This window comes from Pogoniulus pusillus, chromosome 15 (assembly GCF_015220805.1).
Source record: "Pogoniulus pusillus isolate bPogPus1 chromosome 15, bPogPus1.pri, whole genome shotgun sequence".
Classification (NCBI taxonomy): Eukaryota; Metazoa; Chordata; class Aves; order Piciformes; family Lybiidae; genus Pogoniulus; species Pogoniulus pusillus.
The window spans coordinates 22,688,158-22,711,826 of NC_087278.1; the positions used below are offsets into that span (position 1 = coordinate 22,688,158).

Genomic DNA, 23,669 nt, shown 5'->3' on the forward strand with positions numbered 1-23,669 from the left:
TCCGCTCCGGGCCCATCTGTTCCCGGCGGTGCGGAGGTTGCTCTGCAGGGCGCGGGCGGCGGCGCGGGGAGGCGGAGGAGGATGGGACCGCGCAGCGGCGGCCGCCCGCGGCAGGGGCAGCAGCAGCAGCAGCGCCCCCGCCGGCCCTAGCGCCCCCGCGCCAGCGCTCAGCCGCCCCATGCGTGGACGGCAGCGAGGGGGCAGCGCGGGGCCGCCGGGGGGCGGCCGCTGAGCGGCGTGGCGCCGGGGGGCGGGCGGAGCCGGAGCGCCGAGCGGCGGCGGCACGCAGCCGCCCGCGGAGTGAGGCAGCGAGCGGGCTGGTGGACGGGTAGGCAGCCGGGGGAGATGTGCCCGGAGGAGGACGGCGGCTGCGGTGGCGGCGGCGGCGGCGTGGCCGGCACCGGCGGCTCCGAGGCGGCTGTGGCGCTGGACGAGCTTCGTTCCTGGTGGGAAGTTCCGGCCATCGCGCATTTCTGCTCCCTCTTCCGCACCGCATTCCGCTTGCCGGACTTCGAAATCGAGGTGAGAGGCCCGCGGCCGCCGTTCCCCGTGCTCTGCACGCCCCACTGGACAGCCTTTAGCCGGTCACGCCCCAGCCCGCGGGCTGTTTTCGTGCCGCGGTGCTGTTCCCGGTGTGCTCCCGATGCCCAGCGGGTTCTGCACGCCGCTCCGCGGGTCCCGCGCCCGTGGGGCGGGGAACGTCGTGTGTCCCCCGATCCCGACGCGATGCATAGCGGGGTCTCGCCTCCGTTTGCGACAGATGCATCAACTTCCCTGTCCTTCTCCAGCGCCTCGCAAACTTTGGCGCGCCCGTCCTGGTGCGCCAGTGGGCGGCCAACGGGTAGGACACCCCCACCACCACCAGCGCCGCTCCGGACCCAGGGAGGCGCACGGCTTGGGCAGCCGCGGGCGGAGCGGAGCCAAGCCAAGCCGGCCGCCGGCGGGCCGCATTGTTCCGCCGGGACGGTGTCCGCACACAAAGGTGTGTGCGTGGGGGGGTACACGGACTCGGCACGGAGCCGGTGGCTGGTCCCCCGTGCCCAAAATGGTGGCGGCGAGAGGCGGGGCCGGCACGGTAACCCCCCACTTCCCCCCTGGGGTACCCTCTGGCTGTCGTTGTTGGAAGGGGCCTCCCTAGCCCGCTCAGCCGCTGCCCAAGTTGGTCCTTTTCGTTGGGGAGGAGGATGTCCCCACCTGGCCGGTGCCGGGACTGGGGAGCTCTGGGGGTCGACCCCCTGCGGCCTTTCTCCCGCATCCCAGCACGCCCTGGCGAGGCCAGGCTGCCCCGTGGGCACTGCGCCGCTCATTGTGCGGCTCGCCGGAGGCTCTGGGCAGCGGCGGTGCCGTCCCCACCGCCGCCGTCGCCTGCTCGGGGAAGAATCTCGTCTTTCGTACCTCTTTACCCATTTCTCTCTTACTTTCTCGTCCCTGTTTGTTTGCTTGTTTGTTTCTTATTTTCCTGTGCGTGGCTTCTGATCCGTAAATATTTTGTGCCCTGGCTACAAATGTTCTAAACAAAGTTTGTTTTCCTGGTAGGAAATCTTTTGTGCTTGCAGTGAAAAGCTGTTCTTGCCAGCGCGCTGGCAATAAACCGGGTGAATAACGTGGTGGCCTGTGTTTTTTAAAACCAGTAATTGCTCCGTGAATGCGAATTCCAAAGATGCTTTAAAAAAGTTCAGTGGGATGCGCGAAGCCCTAAAGAGCAAAACTCTTCTCAAGCAGGATGTGAATTTCTGAAGAGGGGGAATCCCTTATGCGGTGTGAAATCTTGAAAGGGGATAAGGTCTGTCTCAATGATGCAACTTCTTGCGAAAGGGAACTCCCCTCCCCCTCCTATTGATGCCAAGCCATTAAAGGAGTGGGGGGGGGGGGGGGGGGGGGAGGCTCTCCAGGCCCAGCAGTGCAAAGTCTTGAAGGAACCTGAATTTGCAATGATAAAAGGGCCAAGGCAGTAGCCTTTCACCTTTGGAGGCAATTAGCATCTGGCTTGCTTCACAAATGAAGTAAATGTGGGCTCCCCTTTGGTTCTCGGAGCACGCTTAGGGTGGGGGAGTTAACTTCACTCGGAACAAATTAACTTGTTTTTTTTTTTTGGAAAGGATGTTCGGGATAAAGTGTGTTATGGCTTGGTGCTGGGGGTGTTGCAGAGCAGAAGCAGCCTACCCAAAACCTCTGTGCGTGGATGGCCTGCGTTTGGCAGAATGAGTTTTGAAGGATGGCGTTTGTACGAGGGACAGTGAAAACTGCAGTTCAAAGAGGATAGATGCAGCTGTTGGAACCTGGCACACAGAATAAGCCTCCTTTTCCCTGGCACGGTGCGAGCAGCCCAGCACAGATGGTTTCACAACTTGCTCTTTCTTGAAGCTCACCATCTTGTTATTTCTTGTCTGGTGTGGTTGTTCCAGTCTCAGTGCCGGCTTCGGGGGGGGGAGGGTATCTGGAAAGGGCACTTTGTGCGAAGTGCTTGCCCAGAACGGTTCGTGGTGTGGAACCGGTGGTCAGCAATGGGACTTAGATTTCCTTCTAAGAGTGTCACTGTGATTTTTTTTGTTTGGTACTTTATTTGGCTGCATAAAAAAGGCTTCACTCTGGTTTTGGACCTGGGAATGCTGGTGCCACCATTGCTTCTGAGATGGGCTTTGAGTTTCAGGGGCGTCCAAATAAAACAGAGGTGACCTTTCTCCTGGGGAGCTGGGGAAGCACTAGGACTTAAGGCAGGTAACAGAGGGAAATAAAAGGCTGGACCAGCCATCAAATTTTGAAACTGTGCTCATCTACAAGTGGTATTTTCTTGCTTTAGCTTTGGTTACTGTGGTGAGAGGTGTGCTTGTGGCTGAAGGTGAGCAGTTTGAGAAGCTATTGCCCTTTCCCTTACAAGTTACAGCCCCTTGTGGGTAACGCAGGGGCAAGTGTCCCAGTCCACTGGGTGTGAAGTAAAACAGTGATTTGAACGAACCTGTTTTCTTGAGTGTGGAAGCAGAATTGGGGATCTTGGGCTCAGAGGGCTTCAGCTGAAGGATGCTTGTGCTCCAACTCCTTGAGCTTCACACCAAATATTTCTGTGTCTGCCCGGTGTCTCTAACGAATGGCTTTGCTCTGGATGCTGTTGGCTCTTCCTGGAGAATATTCTCACCTTCCAGGGAGGACTCAGGTTATGATGGGTGTAATTTTTTAAGAACAACTTCTGATACTAGTGCATCTCCAGCAGGAACGTGGTGCTGAACGCTTAACAACAGTGCTACAAATTGCCAGACAAACCTTAATTCTGCTCGTTAACAGCCCCTGCTCTCCCCTTCTGATTTTAGCAGGCAGTGGGGCTAAGGTTTCACTGCTGTAGTCTTTGCAGTCCGCAAACCAGACAAAACCTGATCTTCCGATATGTTTTTGGTGTTGGGGTTTCCTCCACTCCCCTTTTTAAAAGCTGTATTTATCTTACCTTTTGTTTTCCTCTCCCTCCTCACTTTTTTTTCTTTATGCTGGTGGGTCTGCCCGTAGCTAGCTGGAAGGCTCTGTAATGATCGACCATCTGGACCCATCCCTTCTGTGCCGAGCACATTTGCTGATGGTATTTGAGAAGTTTGGGGGCTTTAGTACAGGGAGGCAGCTTGGAGGTCTTGTTTTATTTTACATGTTCTTTTTAAGTGCAAAACTTTCACCCTCTGCTTCTTGGTCCAAAAGAGAGTGAAGGTTTCAGATGCAGGGCTGCTGTCAGCAGCTGGATGTCAGAAACCTGGGAAGCAGATGTTTTGTTTTTCTTTTTGCTGGACCAGTGTGTACTACGGAGAAGGATGTCCAACACTGAAAGAAAGAAGCGCATCCATCAGGCTGGGCCCTGGGCATTGTTCGAGGAGGGGGTGGGTGCAGCCGGCCCTCATGCCGGCTCCGGCAGATGCAGGCGCCTGAGGAGGCACAGGGCTCCTCTTTTCAAATCTCCACCGCAGCATCACCCGGCAAAGGACTCAGGAGGGGTTCAGCTACTGCCAGCGGGTCAAAAGTTCAGTGGGCCAGGAGCGGGTGCTCCGGGACTTGTGTTCGGCTTCACGCTGCATTTTTACGTGGATCTCCGAGGGTAGCCAAGAGTATTTCTGTCTTCTGGGGTGGGATTTTTTTTTTCCCTTTCCTTTCAAATGGCTGCCTTGTCGGCCATCTGCTGTACGAAACTTTCATGCCACTTCAAAAGTGGGCTTTTAGTTGTGTTGGGTTGGTTGTTGTGGCTTCTTTCTTGGTGGCGTGTGAAATCAGCTTTGAGTGGGTTTGCCCCTTACCTACTCGAGCGGTGTTCCAGCAGGAGACGGACGGAAAGGATGCTTCCCACAGCCAAGCTAGTGCTGGCGATGAGAGGGAATGATTTGTTTCTCTCTTCAAGACAAGACTGTAATGTGGGACACTTCTCATGACAAATTGTCTCTTGGCCATGTGCCTTCCCCCCTCTGCAACTAAAATATCCTCCTGGCAACTATAGGGATCATTGGCATTGAGAATATTAGGAGAATATTTAACGTTTTCAGCAGTATTTCAGCACAACTTGAGCACGCTGGGCAGAAGCCAGCGTGTCACAGCCACTCAGCTCGTTGGCATGTGCTCCTGGGAGCTATGGACACCTAGGAACTTCTGCCCGACTAGGTCACGGGGAGGTGACTCCTCAGAATGTGCTTGAAAATAGTCTAAACGTTGTTGTTAACTTAGTTTTTATTTGGAGAAGGGGGAAAAGCCACATTACACAGGGAAAACATAAATCTTTTTCCTGTGGTTTTTAAAAGTGCCTTTGGGCAAATTGCTGCTGCTGTTAACTTCACTAGGACTTTAAGATGCTTTTCCATTCCTCATGCCCCTTGCTAGGACTTTGCACTCGGGCTTTACCTCTAGTCTGTTTCACCCACCCACAGACAGGATACCACTGCCCTTGCCTACCTTTTTCCTTCTGTAGCATGGTAGCTGCTGTGTTGGTTCCCAAACAGGCTCTTTTCTGTCAGGAATATTATATGGCTGTTACAAGTGGCTGCTATGGCTCCCAGGAGAAAGAAGAGTGTGGGAAGAGGGAGAACTGTACTGTGGCTGTGTGAAGGAGAAAGCAATGAACATGGGGCTTGGTCTAACTACAGCTTTAAAAGTGGAAATATCGTTTAATGTGTTAGACTCGAGGAGAGTTTGACTTTTCATACTTTGAAAAAATGTGGGGGGGGGGGGGTTTAGTGCTTGTCTAAATATACTTTGAACCTCCACTGTCCTGTAACGTTAGGTCCTGCTAACATGTCTCTGGAGCCCATTTCTCTGTGCATGTTAGATGGGTCCCTCATGATCTGTGACTCCACAGTGTCCACAACCTTTCTATTCTGTAGGTGGTTTGTGTGGAATTAATTTCATAGGCTGTGTGGTACAGTACCTGTGTGTTAAGCCTTCACCCCTCCATACCTATTCTGGTCTGGTACATTGTAGTTGTTGTTATTACTACTACTGCAGTAGCATGTACAGCATCTACTGATCCCTCATCGTGTTGTATGATAGCTGAGATGATCAGGTAGTTGCTGATCAAAAGGGTTTAGAATCTAAGATCAGTGCAGCAAGTAGATTCAGGAAGATGAGCAAAGCTTTGGTGAATTGATGTAGGTCAGCTCTTCTAGGAGAAGGTAAGTTGGAGCTACTTTAAACGCTTTTCAGTAGGTGGTATGTTCAGGCATTAGACTGCCTGTCCCTCTTGCCGTTTGTCCATTCATGGCAGGTGATGTTAAAGTGGAAGAGGTGTGGGCAGTGACTATCTGAAACGAGGATGGAAAATAGATCAGGTCAGCAAAAACATTCTCTGGCACAAAGTGCCCAGCTTCATAAAAGCAAATGGTCTCAGCAAAGGTGGAGTAACTGGCAGTGTAGGGAGAGATGCTGTGCAGTGGGTAGGCAGGGTGGGAACAAATGAACTTCAAACGTACCGAAAAGATAAGGTGTCAACCTCGACTGTGCAGAGACCAGTCTATGTCACTCCATGCTGTATCTGCTGCTTCTGGGCGACATCAACTTCATCAGAGCAGAGAGGTCAGGCTGGGTGTTGCTTGAAAATCAAGTTTGAAAACCAAGAAAGGAGCAGAGGGTTAGTATTGTTTTTATTGTTCTCTCTGTCTGTCCCATCCGCTCTTTGGTTTTGTTGCTGGGCAGTGCCTTGTCCCTCTCCCTATGTCTGTTCCAGCTGCAATTCTTAATTTGCTGGTCTTCTCTTTCCTGCCTTAGTATTTTCTGGTCCTAATAGAATCATTAACACTCTGCATGCCAGTATTTGGCTCTAGAGTTCATTGAGATTAATGGAGGGAGAAGCAGAGAGATACTTCTCGGGGCTGTTGTTTCAAGTGGTCTGCAAATTGGAAAGCATTATATCAGTTTCTGCTCTGAATGCAAGTCACATCTTTCCCAACTGTAGATCTTAAACTTTTTCACGAGTGCTTACATTTTATATAATGAGACTCCAGTGTAATTGGATACAAAAAGGAGGAATAGGTGGTTCGGGAGGCTGATATGTGAGTTAAAACATTATCTGAAGCCTGTGAAAAGAAACAAGAAGTGACTACACGCAGCCAAAGAGCGTCTGAACAATGGATAAGGAAGGTTATTTTGACAGCAACATTTTGAATGGATCTCAGTTAGGTGACAGGGGAGTGGTGGAATGACTGCAGCAGTCTAAGGCAGAAGAGAAAGAGCAACACAGTTAAGAACTTCGGAGGTTTGGATGGAGTACATGGAGATTGATATGGCAAATTTTCTGTGCTGTTAGTAGTTGGAGCCAATTGCTGCTTCTGCTAGCACAGCTGACTCTGAAAAGCGTGCCTGGTGTTAGCTGGATGTGTTTGTGCACCCAGCCTGGTTTAAGCCCGGGTTTGTTTTAAAACAAGTACAAAATAAAACTGGTGCAAGGCTTTCTCTGCTAGGAAATTAAACCCCACGGATGATCTATGTGGAAGCTTAAATATGCTTTGTTTACACCAACTCTACGACCGCAAACTTGTACCAGTTGAGCGCAGCTGATGTAAACCTCTGCATACTGCATCTAAATGAGGCCCCAGAACTTTGGTCCTTTGGAAACTTGCTCCTACTGAAGTAGCTAAAAGTAACACCGTTAAAAGTGTTGCAGCTTTATATGTAGACCTGCTTAACTGTGCTCTTTCTCTCCCCTCGGATAATGCCGGCATAGCTGTGCCATTCTGCCCCTGGCATCTGTTAAGTGCCTGCATGAAGGGTGAAGAATTAACTTTTGTAATGGCAATGGATGCTTTCATAGACTTCTTTCAGGCAAAAATCTCCTCAAGAAAAGGGCTGCAGTCAGAAATCACAACAGCCAGAGTTAAAAGTTCCCGAATTTAAAGTTTATGGCACAAACCTTATTGTAGGTAGGTATGAAAATTATTTATTTTTTTTTTTTATTCCCCCTGCTCGTTACCAGAAGCAACAGCATCTGCTGTGGTGGTGGGAACAATGCAGCCTAGTGATTCCTCCTTCCTTACAGTAGAGAATCCTGTTAAACACACAAGGCTGTGCCTCAGAGTGTATCCTTTCAGCAGGCTTGTTCCTTTTAATGGGTGCCCATTCCTGGGGTCTCCATTGTTTCACCAACAATAGCACTAGGGGCAGCTGATTTGGTTGACAGAAAATGTGTTAATTTAACAGATCTATTCCCTTTAACCGCTCTCCTTCCTATTGTGCCCCAGTTCTCCCCCAGTTCCTGGGGAGGAGGGCCCAGAGAGCAGCAGGGTCTGTTTAGGTGGAGAACTCCTGCAATTAGGAGGGGTTTGTGGCCTTTTGTGTGAGGCACAGAAAACAGCTGATGGGGAAAAGTGGTCCTAGCACGGACTGCTTACTGCCACAGCACCGTTTTGCTGCTTTTTGGGGAGATTTTAAATCCGACTTTACTGAGGGCAGGGGAATAACTTGACAACACGAGCTGGTGGCAGTCAAGGTCTTTGCCCCTGAGGTGGCCTTGCAGCTCAGTGTGGCAACTCCTTTCAGAGCTGGCTCAACTTCTTGATGATAAACTCTTTATATCCTATAAACGCCTGGCTAAAATACCAGCTTTCCACTGAAAAATAAAGCCATACTGCCGATGCCATCCAGGGTAGGGCTTCCGAGGGCTGGCTGAAGGCAGTATGTAAAGTTAATACCGAATGATTTGAAACATGAGCAGTGTAATGGTCCTCAGGCCACCAGTTTAACGTCGTGTTTGCACCAATCTAACTTCAGCATCTCGGATGAAGTGCTTGCAGTGGACTTACACCCGTCCAGCTCTTACCTGGATGAATTCAAGTAGTTTAGCTCAGTTGCAGGCTGGAGAGGGGGCTTTGTTAGCTCTTCGGTCGGTGTGTTCAGCCCGGTGGGAAGAAGGGCACATGTGCTGCCGAGGCAGCCGTGAAACCCGAAGCTTTGGTTTCAGGGCTGCCGGCTGCCAGAAGGAAGATCTCCGCTGCCTTTCAAGTCCTCATCCCAGCCACGCTTCTGACTCTCTGGTCTGCCCCTTCCCCGGCGCCAGCCCAGCTGCTCGCTGGGTCCTGGACAGCTTTCGGTGGGGGGTTGGAGCGGTTGGGAGCAGGACCTCGCGCTTTTGGTGGCTGTAAGCTGCTGGATCAATCTGTTGTGGCTGATGAAACTCTAGCCTTAGTTCTGGTTGCTGGGGCTGGCCGTGTAAAAGCAGCTCTGGAGGGTCCTTTTTCCTCCTCTTTGGCAAAGCTATTAATTCTCTTGCTCTTTCTTTCCAGCTAAGCTTGCTGGAAAGAGGCTGGAGCTTTGCATGGCCAGGGCTGGAAGACAGAGCTGGTTTGCTCATTTCTGATGAGCCCTGTAGGCAGGGAGTTGTGTACCAGCAGCAATATTTAGACATGCATAACACAAGGTGAAGAGGGCTGTAGTTTGATCGTGTTTTGGGGTTTTTTCCTTTGTTCCTGCTTGGGTTTTTCATTTGTTTTAGGAGGCAAAGGGTGAGAGTTCACTTAAAGAGCTTGACTCTTAATAGAGCTTGTCATTGTTGCTAATATAAAACAAATGATGATCATGGGAGAGAAGTCAAAGGCTCCCTCTTCTGGTGTACTGGGATGGCTCAAATGCTGAAAAATAAGCAAGAAAGATCCCAAAACATAGCAAGCAAAGACCTCTTCCATGCTTATCTCTGGTATTTTAAGACCTCACTTAGACCTGACCCTTAGTGGCCCAGCACAAGTTGCTTCATGACCCTTAACTACTAAGGGTGCTCTGTAAAAGAGCAATGTGTTTTCAAATGTAAACTATGTGGTACTTGCAAGTAAAAGTGAGTCCTGGTTTCAGAGAGGTTCCCAGTCTGAAGGTGGAGGATGGCAGCCCTTCATATCCCCGTGTCTGACATTGCTCAGTGCTTCTCTTTGCAAGGGCATCCTGGGGTGCATTAAGAAAAGTGTGTCCAACAAGTCTAGGTTGGTTCTCCTCCTCCTGTTCTGCCCTGGTGAGACCACACCTGGAACACTGTATTCAGTTTTGGGCTTCCAGGTTCAAGAGAGAAAGGGATCGGCTGGAGGCAGTCCGATGGAGATCTATGAGGATGAATGTGGGACTTGAACATCTCTCCAGTGAAGGAGCACTGAGAGACCTGAGGCTGTTTGGCCTTGTGAAGAGAAGGGTGAGAGGGGATCTGATTGACATCTATAAATATCTGAGGGGTGGGAATCAGGATGAAGGTGCCAGGCTCTTTTCAGTGGTTCCCAGTGATAGGACAAGGAACAGTATCACAGTATTATCAGGGTTGGAAGAGACCTCACAGATCATCAAGTCCAACCCTTTACCACAGAGCTCAAGGCCAGACCATGGCACCAAGTGCCACGTCCAATCCTGCCTTGAACAGCTCCAGGGACGGCGACTCCACCACCTCCCCGGGCAGCCCATTCCAGTGTCCAATGACTTGTAGAACATAGGAGGTTCCACCTCAACGTGAGGTTGACACCTCTTTATGGTGAGGGCTCTGGAGCATTGGAACAGCCTGCACAGAGGGGTTTAGGAGTCTCCTTCTCTGGAGACTTTCAAAACCTGCCTGGATGTGTTCCTGTTCCACCTGCCCTGGGTGATCCTGCTTTGGCAGAGAGGTTGGACTGGATGATCTTTGGAGGTCACTCCCAACTCCTAACATTCTGTTATTCTCTTTTCTGCTTTGTTTTCCTCGCTCAAAAATCTTGTGTTGTGCCATGCAGCTCCCAGGCCACCTGTGCTCAGTGGCACATGAACATGTCTGGGACTATTGCAGGGGCCAAGTTTGGTGAGCACTCTATAGAAACTGCATGTCCAAGACTTGAGCACTCCTGTTATTTTGGGTGGAGTCAGACAAGAACTCAGAACTTATTCTTGAGTGATTGATGGAGAAAAGTGCATAAGGAACAACACTAACTTGAGGTTTTTAGATGAGTTTACTAAAAATCCTTGCATAAAGTGCAGCTGTCAGTACCTCTGAAATAAAAAAGGGGTTCAGGGCACCAGGGAATTGTTTGGCTTTGGTTGGTTGGGTTTTTTTCTTTCTTACTTTTGTGTTCTTCACATCATGTGGCCATTTCCCCTGTGTTAATGTGGATCCACGAGCAGTGTCTGATGGAACATGAGAACATCAGTTCTCAAGCTGCCTTCCCACAGCAGCTCCTGCAACCCCTCACGAATGGCATTAAAACTGCTCACCTGGATTAAAAGCTGCAACATTTTTTCAGTGAGCTACATCTAACCAGGAATGATCTCAGCCCAGATGGCCACACAAAAGACTTGTACCAGCAGGACTGAAGCAGCAATGTGGGTATGAAAACAGGCAGTGGGGAGAAGGGCTTTTTATAGCTGATCCTTATGAAAGAAATGCTTATCACACTGTAGCCCTGGGTAGCAGGTGGAATGAGACTACACAGGTAATAAGGTCATGCAGCAAGGGGAGCACCTGGGGAAGAACTCCTGTATGTCCCTATGAAAGGCTTGGGGGGGAATTGGGTTTTGGTACTATCCAGAGAAGGGTGATGAGGCTGGTGAGGGGCCTGGAACACAAACCCTATGAGGAGAGGCTGAGGGAGCTGGGGGTGTGCAGCCTGCAGAAGAGGAGGCTCAGGGGGGACCTCATTGCTGTCTACAACTACCTGAAGGGAGGCTGTAGCCAGGTGGGGGTTGGTCTCTTCTCCCAGACAACCAGCAAGAGAACAAGGGGACACAGTCTCAAGTTGTTCCAGGGGAGGTCTAGGCTGGATGTTAGGAGGAAGTTGCTGGCAGAGAGAGTGATTGGCATTGGAATGGGCTGCCCAGGGAGGTGGTGGAGTCACCATGCCTGGAGGTGTTCAAGCAAAGCCTGGATGAGGCACTTAGTGCCATGGTCTGGTTGACTGGCTAGGGCTGGGTGCTAGGTTGGACTGGATGATCTTGGAGGTCTCTTCCAACCTGCTTGATTCTCTGATTCTCTGATTCTATGATTGAGATGTGTTCTCTCTATAGTTTTTTTTCTTTAAGGCAACATTCTTGTTAGAAAAAGCTGAAGCTGATAGCAGCCCTTTACATTGTTCCTTCCAAAGTCAGACCTGAACACGCAGTTGAAATCAGTTGCTGGCAGTATTGCACAGACCCAAAACAGTGCAAATTTTTAGTGTCTTTCTTAGAAATTGAGGTGGGTTTGTTTGGTTGCTTTGGTTTTGGCTTGTTGGTGTTGTTTTGTTTTGTTTTGAAGCCAAACTATTTCACCCCAAAAGTTTCCCTTAGGCTCTGGACACCAAGCAGTGTAAGCTGTCTGTCCACCAGGCTTTGCTTGCCTGTGCTGGAGAGGCCAGAACAGCCATGTAGAATAAACAGGGAACAGCAGACTCGATTTTTGGGGTTGTTTTAAGCCAAACCATTTCACCCCAAAAGTTTCTCTTAGGCTCTGGACACCAAGCAGTGCAAGTTGTCTGTCCACCAGGCTTTGCTTGCCTGTGCTGGAGAGGCCAGAGCAGCCATGTAGAATAAACAGGGAATAGCACACTGGATTTTTGGGGTTGTTTTAAGCCAAACAGTGTCACCCCAAAAGTTTCCCCCTTAGGTTCTGGACACCAAGCAGTGTAAGCTGTCTGTCCACCAGGCTTTGCTTGCCTGTGCTGGAGAGGCCAGAGCAGCCATGTAGAATAAACAGGGAACAGCAGTCTCGATTTCCTTTCTTTCAGCCCAATACAAGGTGCTGAGGCACAGAGGACTATTTTGCCCTTAAGATAATTGTGTGTTGGAGAGGATCAAAGGGCTTGAGGAGTTTTTTTTTTTTTGGTTGAAAAGGGATTTTCTCCATGGACAGCTGCAGTAGTGCATTAGTAGTGCAATGGATTATCTTTCCATGATCTGTAGGATCTCAACCAGCTATTGAGGGGCCCCAATGAAGGCTGCTACTTGGGGGAGGCAGAGTGAAAGTCTTCTGTAACAAGGAGACCTGTAATGCCTGGGAGCTTGGACCACTTGACTCCCCCTGCCCTTAAGCAGGGTGGGTGGTGCCCACCGTATTTTTAGAGCATAGATAGTGCCATGGAGCATGGGGAAAGGGAGCCCAGCTCTCAGTTATGATTAACTGCAGTTGATGCCCTGCATCATCCTCCCTGCTCTCCGATGGAAGTGCTTATTAAGGAATGTCAGAAGGGAGCCTATTCCTGCTGCTGCGGCATCCCATAAAGGGCCACGTGTAATTCGGGAGGGTGTTATGAGTCCCTTGGCAGAACAAACTACTCGCTGTAGTAATTGTCTGACCTACCAAACGCCTGGACTTTCTCATTTTGGGAAGATTTGGATGGTGGCTGATCCAGGAATAGCTGTGGCATTGAGAGGGACTCCCTTCACATGCATGGATGGGTATCTGTGTCCCTCTGTCTGTATCCTAGCTCTGTGCTTCTCACCAGTGGGGGAGGTGACGGTGCATGCAGTCTGACTGTGGCAAGGGTGGCAAGAGGGGATGGGACAAGGCTTGGTACTATCAGAGGTGGAGATCAGGTCATGCTGCCCCTCCCTGACCTGGTTGCAGGGCTGGGGGACGATGGGGCTGGAATGTGCGGGGTGGCGAAACTGTCAAGGAATGCGGGTCCCCAGGTGGCTGCTGCAGTCAATTGTGCTTAAGTCAGGCTCGAATTGCATCTGCGTGCTGGTTAATAAGTGTCGGACAGCCCTGCAACGATAGGTCCTCCTGTGTGTATCTCTTCCTGAGGCAGCAGGATGCCAGAAGTCCCTGGATAACAGTAGCGTCTTGGTAGGCAATACCTGAACCCGTTTGACACCTTGAGGATTTTCTGCTCACTCCAATTAACACAAGTTTTGCTTTCTCATGCTTTGGAGACTTTTTTGGTGACTGGTAAAGCACAGGCTGGGATGAACTCAGCTTTGGATGTCAGAGTTGAGGTTTTTTGTTGGAGTGGTCTTTTTTTCTTGTGTAAGCAGGGCTGGTTTCAGAATTAAAGGATGAACATGGACTGCCATGTGATGTTGTGTGTTTTTCCTTGGAAGAGTAACTACAATTTATAATCATTGCCTAGGCTGTAGCCAGTTGGCAGGAAGGCTGCTGTGAAGGGATTAATTATTAGTGGGTGCTTCATTGTGCTGTCCAAGCCTGAATTTCTTGATCTAACCAGTTTCCTTCATTTGGAATGGCTGTAGTCAGCTGAGAGAAGATATGTCTTCCTTCTCAACAGCACTGTTTCTTGTTCTTGGGATATACTCAGGATCAACACTGAAGAGCTCTCACAGAAAGCCAGCTGGCTGACTGGCCAGTTGGGGACTGCTCACATTTTCTCTGCTTGCTCTGTCTTTGTTTTCAGTGTGGTGACTTAAACCAAACTAGTGCTGGTTTGTGTGTATGAGCATCCTGGAGGCTCCAGTCTTCCTGGGAAATGAGCTGGGAAAGTGGAAGCGTCGTAGTGAAGGTGATCTAGCCCTCAGAAATGCCAAGCCAGCTGCGGCAATTAGAGCTGAGTTAGCACTTAAGCCAGCGGCAGAGGACGCACAGAGGTACGATGCAGCAGCGCTTGAGCATGGGCAGCAGCATCTGTGGGGCTCCTTGGATAAACACTGGGATGGTTCGGTTGTGCTGAACCACATCCTGCTGCAGCTCCTCTGATAAACCTGTGCTAGCTAATTAAATGTTAGCACTCTCACGGCCAGGCAAAAAGCAGCCATGCCGCTGTCGTGTCGCAGAGTAGCTGTGCCGTTGCTCTTTGGTCCAGAGTTTCTGAGCTGGATCTGAGCAGGAGCAGTCATGCGAGTGAGGGGCTGATGGAGGAGGTGGTGTGGCAGGCTTGGGCTAGGCTGCACGTCTTGGCTTGGCTGCCTTGCTGGGCTCAGGCTGTGTGGTAAGTAGTTGGAAGAGGACAGCTGAGCTAATACATAAAGCAGAGGGGTGAGAGACTCCACACCGGGTCTTGAAAGTACGATCCTAACCCTCTGTTGTCTCCTGCTTTCCTCCCCCACTCCCAAAGCCCCTCTCAGGCTGTGTGGAAGTGTCCCAGTTCTTGCAGCTGTGTTAATTGTAATGGGTCATTTAGTCCTGAAATCCATGTTTAAAAGGGGCAAGTCCTTGCCTCGTGTGACATCTGCCGCCTTGCACTTTTCCCCAGGCTGGAAATAACTGCATATGACACAGGAGCAGAGCGTGGCGTGGGGGAGGGAAGAAGGTTTCTGGCTTCCTCTCAGTGCTGTAATGGCTTTGCTGTGTGACTCTTCTCCCATGTGGACCGTAGCAGAGTCATGCCCCACATATTTAGCAGATCTCTGTTGGCAGTGCCTAGGCGATATGCTAACAGCCTGATGCTCTCTGTGCTCCGGTCGCCCAGAGTCTTCCTGGGCATCTGGGAATGCAACAGAAGGGACTCGACATGGTGGTGACACAGGACACTTGCCTGGAGCATCAGAGAGCCTTGCTGGAGCCAACGCGCTCACTGGGCTGGAAGGGAGAGTCGTGCTGCTCGGTGCAGAGGCAAGGAGAGGGAAGGCAGAAAGGTTTCCACTCCCTGCTCCCATCTTTCTAAAATCCAAAGCCCATGGAAACCTGGCCAGCTTTTCCTTCTAGCTGAAAGGCTGTCTCCTGATTGGAATGACAGCTTTGAACTGGAAGACATTATTTCATTAGCGTGCTAATCAGATACAGAGATTACCTGATTGGCTACTTAATAATTAAATGAAGTTGCCTGTAATTCTTTGAGCACACACAGAACTAATTAAATTAACCCTTCACTGCCCTGTGTGCCTGGGGTGCACTTGTGTGAAATGGAGAGGCCAGCTTCCCCAGTGTGGGGACAGTGAGAAGAAGGGGGGTGATGGTTGCAAAGTGGCCAGTGCTGGACTGCCAAGGTGTCCTTTCTTATCAAGAGCCCAGAGAGACAATGCCACACTGATTGTCATCCAGGTGTAGCTGGGAAGTTCAGGCTGTGCCAGGGGAAATTTAGGCTGGAGGTGAGGAGAAAGTTCTTCACTGAGAGAGTCATTGGACACTGGAATGGGCTGCCCGGGGAGGTGGTGGAGTCACCGTCCCTGGGGCTGTTCAAGGCAGGATTGGACGTGGCACTTGGTGCCATGGTCTGGCCTTGAGCTCTGTGGTAAAGGGTTGGACTTGATGATCTGTGAGGTCTCTTCCAACCCTGATGATACTGTGATACTGTGATACTTGGTAGGCAACTGGTACATGACACTACTACCAAAAAATCTTGTCCCCAGAAAGCCTGGAGAGTGCCCTGATCTTCTGGGAGTTGGTGCCCAGGCATCCATTGTAAACCAGCTAACGGCTTTGCATCATCTAATGAACTGCAAAGTGTTGGTGAAGGAAGATGTACTTCACAGTTCCTCGGGAGAAGCAGTCAGCTGGAGATCAGATGTTCTCCTCTAGCTTTGAAGCATTATTCTTTCCCGTCCCTGCTGTCACACAGCCCCAAACGCGACAGGACATCTCCATGCATCTGACAGCTTTCCACTAATTAAACTTGCTGTTGACCACCTACTTCCCTCTGCTGCTTCAGTGGCTGCTGGAGGAACTGTACACTGTACAAGTGTATTTCCTATAGTTTGAGGAGGAAACAGGAGCCATAGCAGTGCCATAATGTTCTTTTTCTTTTGCCTTTTTAGGAAGAAATGTGGGGGAAAAAGCAGTAAATGGAAAGCTTCTCTCTTTGTGAGCCTCACATTTTTCCACCTCCAGTCCTGTGCCCAAGCTTCAGCTGCTCTACTGCAAGAGGTGTGGTGCACAGTTTGAGGTTTCTAGCAGAAGGATGATGTCTACAACATGAGGAATAGCGTTACAGGGCTGAAGGCACTCTGTGCTTCCTTATTTCATTGCTTGGGTGAAGAGTCAGCATCAGTAATTTTCTTTTTTTTTTAATCAGATTTTAGTACTGAGCACTGAGTTGAGGCAACATGAAAGCTGCCTTGTAATAATCCAGCTCTGTTCCCTTGCTGCTGCTGCCATCTCCTTCTAGACTTTGCCCATACATGTTAAAATGAAACTGTCAAATTAAGCACATTTCACTGTCAGCCAAGATTAAACTTGGCAGAGAAGAGCCCTTGGACCTTCTGGCCTAAGTTAACCACAGCTGGCTTCATCTACCCCACTAAGGAATTGCTGCTCCTCTGTGGCATGCAGAACAGCTTCCCCTCTACCCGTGGTCCCTGTAGCTGGATCCGTCCTCTTCTTCTCTGAAGGTCGGTGGTAGCAGCACTGCCATCAGTCAGCCCAGCCTCAGCGAGGGATAAATATCTGAGCCACTACATTGTCTTTAAAATTTGGCTTCCACACGATGGGGGCAGCCTGAAATGCCTGTCAAAACAGGTCAGGAGGGAAGTGGAGAAAACGAGAAACAAAAGGGCAGCTTTGGGATTAAGTAAATGGTTGTGGTACTCCCTCCCATAGGCTGCATTCTCTGGTGAGAAACGATGCCCCATGTTGGCTGTACAGAGGTAGGTGTGCTGACAAGGTTTGAAAGAAGAGCAGTGTAAGCAGAGAGAAGGACCAGCAAGCCTTGAGATTCTGTGTCTGTATTGATCTCTGAGATGTAGCACCTCTGCTTGCGAGGGAAGCCATCAGTCCTGTTCTCCCCACCAGCTGACCTTTGTTGTCCTTCCTACATGCCCCATGCCATCCTGCGGCAGACCCGGAGCTATGGCACCTGTCTGACTCCTAGCTGGGGTCCCTGAGAATTCTGTGTCCGAATTGATCTCTGAGATTTAGCACCTCTGCTTGCGAGGGAAGCCATCAGTCCTGTTCTCCCCACCAGCTGACCTTTGTTGTCCTTCCTACATGCCCCATGCCATCCTGCGGCAGACCCGGAGCTATGGCACCTACCTGACTCCTAGCTGGGGTCCCTGAGAATTCTGTGTCTGTATTGATCTCTGAGATGTAGCACCTCTGCTTGCGAGGGAAGCCATCAGTCCTGTTCTCCCCACCAGCTGACCTTTGTTGTCTTTCCTACATGCCCCATGCCATCCTGCGGCAGACCCGGAGCTACGGCACCTGTCTGACTCCTAGCTGGGGTCCCTGAGAATTCTGTGTCCGAATTGATCTCTGAGATGTAGCACCTCTGCTTGCGAGGGAAGCCATCAGTCCTGTTCTCCCCACCAGCTGACCTTTGTTGTCTTTCCTACATGCCCCATGCCATCCTGCGGCAGACCCAGAGCTATGGCACCTACCTGACTCCTAGCTGGGGTCCCTGAGAAGGTGCAGCCTGCGTTTGGTGAGCAAATGGGCAGGCACAGGTCTTAAAAGTGTGTGGATTGGGGGAGGTGGGCAAAGTCTGTTCGGCGCGGCAAGGTCAAGCTTGAGCCCAGCTGCAGAAGCCAGTTAGGTTTTACTAGTATTAATATTTGATGGTGTCCTGTTGTAAAGAGGCAATAAGTAAGGCTAGCAAGGTCTCTGCCTGGGCTGTTGTTGCAGTAAAAAGCTATTTTCTGAGGAGATTTCTGAAACAAAAGGATATTGTAGCGTGTGGTGAAAGTGGCTATTTAAATGCATCTGACCATAAAGATGCTGCCTGCCAGCAATTCTGATAGCGGAGCTTCTGGGACCCGCTCCTGTGGGTAAAATCACGCTCGGCAGGACAGAGCCTGAATGCCGGAGATTCGATTTGGGGGTGGAGTTCAGGGAGGCTTTTTACCTCCTGTGTCCTCCTCCTCCTCCTTTGTTTTTGTTTATGGATTTACAAAGTCAGATTAGCATTTCAATGTTGGAGGGGAGAAGGCCCTTGGGCTGAGGTGGAAGGAAGCCTGGGCTGGCCGGGTTGGGATCGCTGCTGCTGCTGCTGCTTGCCCAGCAGCCGTCCCTGCGGGCTCTGCTGAGGAGCGAAGCCTGAGGCGCCTCCCTGATGGGAATGTGCCCAAGCTGCAGCTACCCTTCCAGCTGAATCTTAAGGTAGATGGGCAGCGTCACCTTGAAGGTTAATTTGCACCGTTTTCAGGCAGGGGCAATCATAGAATCAACCAGGTTGGAAGAGACCTCCAAGATCATCCAGTCCAACCTAGCACCCAGCCCTAGCCAATCAACCAGACCATGGCACTAAGTGCCTCATCCAGGCTTTTCTTGAAGACCCCCAAGGACAGTGCCTCCACCACCTCCCTGGGCAGCCCATTCCAATGCCAATCACTCTCTCTATGAAGAACTTCTTCCTAACATCCAGCCTATACCTACCCTGGCACAACTTGAGTCTGTGTCCCCTTGTTCTATTGCTGGTTACCTGGGAGAAGAGGCCACCCCCCACCTGGCTACAATGCCCCTTCAGGTAGTTGTAGACAGTAATAAGATCACCCCTGAGCCTCCTCTTCTCCAGGCTAAACAACCCCAGCTCCCTCAGCCTCTCCTCATAGGATTTGTGCTCCAGGCCCCTCACCAGCTTTGTTGCCCTTCTCTGGACATGTTCCAACACCTCAACATCTTTCTTGAATTGAGGGGCCCAGAACTGGACACAGCACTCAAGGTGTGGTCAGTGTTTTTAAATGGTTTGGAATGGTGGCACAAGTTGTGTGCAAAGAACCAAACGACCCCCAAAACAGCACTGAATCCAGAAGCTGTTCACTCTGTTTTTTTCTGGTAGCTACTGATCTAGTAGATGTTAGGCTTTGTTTTAATCCTGGGGATCCTCTACTCACAGTCCTATTACTTTTATTCAGTACAGTCTGATCAAGCAGAAAGCTTTACCCCTTTCCTCTTTCCATAAGGCTGTATTCAATAGCTCCAAGTGCTGAGTGCTGCACTTTGGCCACAACAACCCCATGCAGAGATACAGGCTGGGGTCGGAGTGGCTGGAGAGCAGCCAGACAGAGAGGGATCTGGGGGTGCTGATTGATACCTGCCTGAACATGAGCCAGCAGTGTGCCCAGGTGGCCAAGAGAGCCAGTGGCATCCTGGCCTGCATCAGCAATGGTGTGGCCAGCAGGAGCAGGGAGGTCATTCTGCCCCTGTACTCTGCACTGGTTAGACCACACCTTGAGTCCTGTGTTCAGTTCTGGGCCCCCCAGTTTAGGAGGGACATTGAGATGCTTGAGCGTGTCCAGAGAAGGGCGACGAGGCTGGGGAGAGGCCTTGAGCACAGCCCTATGAGGAGAGGCTGAGGGAGCTGGGATTGGTTAGCCTGGAGAAGAGGAGGCTCAGGGGTGACCTCATTGCTGTCTATAACTACCTGAGGGGTGGTTGTGGCCAGCAGGAGGTTGCTGTCTTCTCTCAGGTGGCCAGCACCAGAACAAGAGGACACAGCCTCAAGCTGTGCCAGGGGAAATTTAGGCTGGAGGTGAGGAGAAAGTTCTTCCCTGAGAGAGTCATTGGACACTGGAATGGGCTGCCCGGGGAGGTGGTGGAGTCGCCGTCCCTGGAGCTGTTCAAGGCAGGATTGGACGTGGCACTTGGTGCCATGGTCTGGCCTTGAGCTCTGTGGTAAAGGGTTGGACTTGATGATCTGTGAGGTCTCTTCCAACCTTGGTGATACTGTGATACTGTATTTGGTCCCGGCGGTGCAAACCGAGAGTAAGTTGCAGGAGTTCACATCAAGGTACTCCAGATTTGCTCTGCTGCTGCAAAAAGCAGTGGCTCTTGTGAAACAGAAGTTTTCTCTTTGGCTCACTTGAGCTGAGTGCTGCCTAGGTGGTACCCAAGCTGTGCACTGAATATGAGGTGTTTTGGAGCTACGTTCCTGTGTTCCTTTAATGCATGGCTGTTGTGTGTGGTTGGGCTTGCAAAGTTAGGCTTACACAAGGAGTTTAAAGCAATAACTTAAGGGTAAGAACTTATTTTCTTCTATATTCTCATGAAAATGTAATGGGTTTGGTGTTGTGTTTTCATTTTGTTTTTAAAACCTTTGCCTAGTTTGATTAAATCACAGAATCAGTCAGGGTAGGAAGGGACCACAAGGATCATCTTGTTCCAAACCCCCTGCCATAGGCAGGGACACCCTACCCTAGACCAGGTTGGCCACAGCCTCAGCCAGCCTGGCCTTAAACACCTCCAGGGATGGGGCCTCAACCACCTCCCTGGGCAACCCATTCCAGGCTCTCACCACTCTCATGCTGAACAACTTCCTCCTCACATCCACTCTGAATCTCCCCATTTCCAGCTTTGCTCCATTCCCCCAAGTCCTGTCACTCTCTGATAGCCTAAAAAGTCCCTTCCCAGCTTTTTTGTAGATCCCCTTTAGATCCTGGAAGGCCACAAGAAGGTCACCTTGGAGCCTCCTCTTCTCCAGGCTGAACAGCCCCAACCCTTTCAGTCTCTCCTCACAGCAGAGCTGCTGCAGCCCCCTGAGCATCCTCTTGGCTCAGGGCTTTTTTCCCCCTGCTGTGTGAAGGGGACAGGATATTCTTTGGTGGCAACTCAGTCTAAAAACTTATCTTTGTAACTATTAAATAAAAAGTGATGCGAGTCAGTGGGATGTGTCTAAGTAAATATTTCTCTCGACTAGTTTCACCTGCTTGGCTGTCTCATGTCAAGATTTCTAACTGCTAGTGCTATGTGCAGCCTCTCGTCTCATGCTGCACCACTGCCTACACCTTCATTCCTCTGTCTCCTCCATATTGCTGTCTGTCTGCTGTCTGGAAGAGAAGTCATTCAGGGTGCCAAACTGTTAAACCCTTGAGAGAATGGGGAGAGATGGGATGAGGGTATTGTTATGCTGGAAGGTGTTAATTGGTGCTATCAACCACTTGTTTGATTTCTAGACAATTGCAGCAGTGCTTGAAAGTTGCATCTGAGCTAAACAAATGGAAGGGGCTTGGCGAGTTCCCCATCTTCTCTTTTTTGAGTGCTTATTTCCCCACTGCCACCCAAAAAAAGGCAGGGCTATATACCCTTGAGCCAAGAGGATGTGCTTGGATGTTGAGGAGTGACCTGGGTGTGCTGCACAGAAGTTATCACACTGCATGTGAGGCCTCGTCTAGCCTGGTGGCTTGGTTGGGGCAGGATGAGGAGCAGGCAAGAGATGCTGAACTGTGTGCAGCTGTTTCGGGGTTCCTTAGGAGCAGAGTAACAAATGCACCTGGATGCTCGGCTGATATTTGCTTGGCTGATGTTTCCTGGTTAGTATACAGATGCTTGACATTGCCTTAGGACCAAGTGCTTTTTAGGACAAATACTCAGATGCCAAAAAGAACCAGAGAGAGGGCAAATGAGAGTCTGCATTCCTCCCACTGTAGGTAGGGTGTCTGAAGTCTGATCTGTGACACCAGAAGAGCAGTTTGGTACTCTGCAATGGAAGAGAGGAATCCTCCCTTCTAATTGCTTGCCTTTTTTTCCCCCCTCTTTTTTTTTTCCTCTTAGCTGGGAAGTAATGAAATCTTGTCCTGATTTCCCTTGTCCAAGGTGTGTTAACCATTACACAACCATATGTGAGCCTCTTAGTCACATAGACACGTGTATCCACCCTCAAATGCTTGCTCATCACATTCCTTGGGTCATGATGGGTGAAGTATTGCTGCACTGGAGTCCTGCCTTGGGTGCAGTGGTTTTGCCTGTTGCTTTTCCTGACTGCTCATGATGTGCACCTAATTTTGTGCTACGTCATACAGAGAACAGAGTGCAGGAAGAGACTCTCACAGAGAGAGGTGAGGCTAAATGGAGGCTGAGACTGTGAAGGTGTAAATGATCTCTGAAGACCATTATGAAAGGAAAGTCAGTCAAGACTTGATTTCAGGAAAGCTTGACAAGGAAATCTGCATGTAGAATCACAGAACCAAGTGATCAGAACCTTTGGAAGTCTCTAGTCTAGCTTGGATTGAGGCAGTCATTAACAGCAGGTCAGGCTAACCACAGTTTGAAGGATGCATAATGTTTTCCTTGGTTCTTTTCCTTTTCCTCACCACCTCAAAAAAAAAAAAAAAGGAGCAGAATTGTCACAAGAGTTCTTTTAAGAGAACTTTTAACAATGCATGGTTGAAAACTGCTTGTTGAAATTCATCTTGGGCAGAAGAGGAGCTGGAAAGCAAGGGGAGTTGGTTCTGAAGCAGACTTATACCTTTTGCTGGTGCACTCTTGAAACTCTCCTCAAACCATGACTGGTAACAAGATGCAGTTGGAGTCTGACAGTTCTTTTTCTCCTTCTGTATGGAATGGTTTGCCTTTGAGGAACAGTTGTTGCCTGTGCACTAATAGTTTACTTCAGGAGTCATTATGCAAGCACTCCAAATGGGACCTGTGGGTACTGAGCACACAAAAACAGCAGCTGTTGCCTTGCCAGAAATGCCTCAGACCAGAAAGGAAGACTTTTTTAATGACTATTGAGAACAGAAAACCCAAGAGTTCTGGCCTTTGGTTTTTTTAAGACCTTGCTTGTTTCATCTACTTCTGTGTGCCTGAAAGCTAGAATCATAGAATCAACCAGGTTGGAAGAGACCTCCAAGATCATCCAGTCCAACCTAGCACCCAGCCCTAGCCAGTCAACCAGACCATGGCACTAAGTGCCTCATCCAGGCTTTGCTTCAACACCTCCAGGGACAGTGACTCCACCACCTCCCTGGGCAGCCCATTCCAATGCCAATCACTCTCTCTGACAACAACTTCCTCCTAACATCCAGCCTAGACCTCCCCCAGCACAACTTGAGACTGTGTCCCCTTGTTCTGTTGCTGGTTGCCAGGGAGAAGAGCACAACCCCACCTGGCTACAACCTCCTTTCAGGTAGCTGTGGGCAGCAATGAGGTCACCCCTGAGCCTCCTCTTCTTGAGGCTAAACACCCCCAGCTCCCTCAGCCTCTCCTCATAGGGTTTGTGTTCCAGGCCCCTCATCAGCTTTGTTGCCCTTCTCTGGACACCTTCCAGCACCTCAACATCTCTCTTGAATTGAGGAGCCCAGAACTGGACACAGCACTCAAGGTGTGGCCTGAGCAGTGCTGAGTCCAGGGGCAGAATAACCTCCCTTGTCCTGCTGGCCACACTGTTCCTGAGCCAGGCCAGGATGCCATTGGCTCTCTTGGCCACCTGGGCACACTGCTGCCTCATCTTCAGCCTGCCATCCACCAGTACCCCCAGGTCCCTTTCTTCCTGGCTGCTCTCAGCCACTCTGTCCCCAGCCTGTAGCACTGCTTGAGGTTGTAGTGGCCCTGCATGGTTGTCAGCACTTTCTCAGCACTACTCCGTGGGGCTGCACTGAAATAGGACAGGAAGCCGATCCAGCCAGTGGGTAAAGAAACCCAAATCACCTCCATTTCCCTTCCCTCCAGCTATGTTTTGTCTGCATTAGTTTTATAAGCTGCCTGACAG

At 50.4% G+C, this 23,669-nt stretch overlaps 1 protein-coding gene across 2 annotated transcripts in view; it reads left to right on the forward strand.

The window, feature by feature from the left end:
• Positions 1-288: 288 nt before the first annotated feature.
• Positions 289-23,669, forward strand: part of LOC135182032 (chromatin remodeling regulator CECR2) — a 128,840-nt gene continuing 105,459 nt past the window's right edge. For both annotated transcript variants that reach the window (XM_064155718.1, XM_064155719.1), the window contains exon 1: positions 289-522. In XM_064155718.1, coding sequence (XP_064011788.1) covers positions 346-522 — 177 coding nt within the window. In that variant the 5' untranslated portion in view covers positions 289-345. The remainder of the gene's footprint in view (positions 523-23,669) is intronic.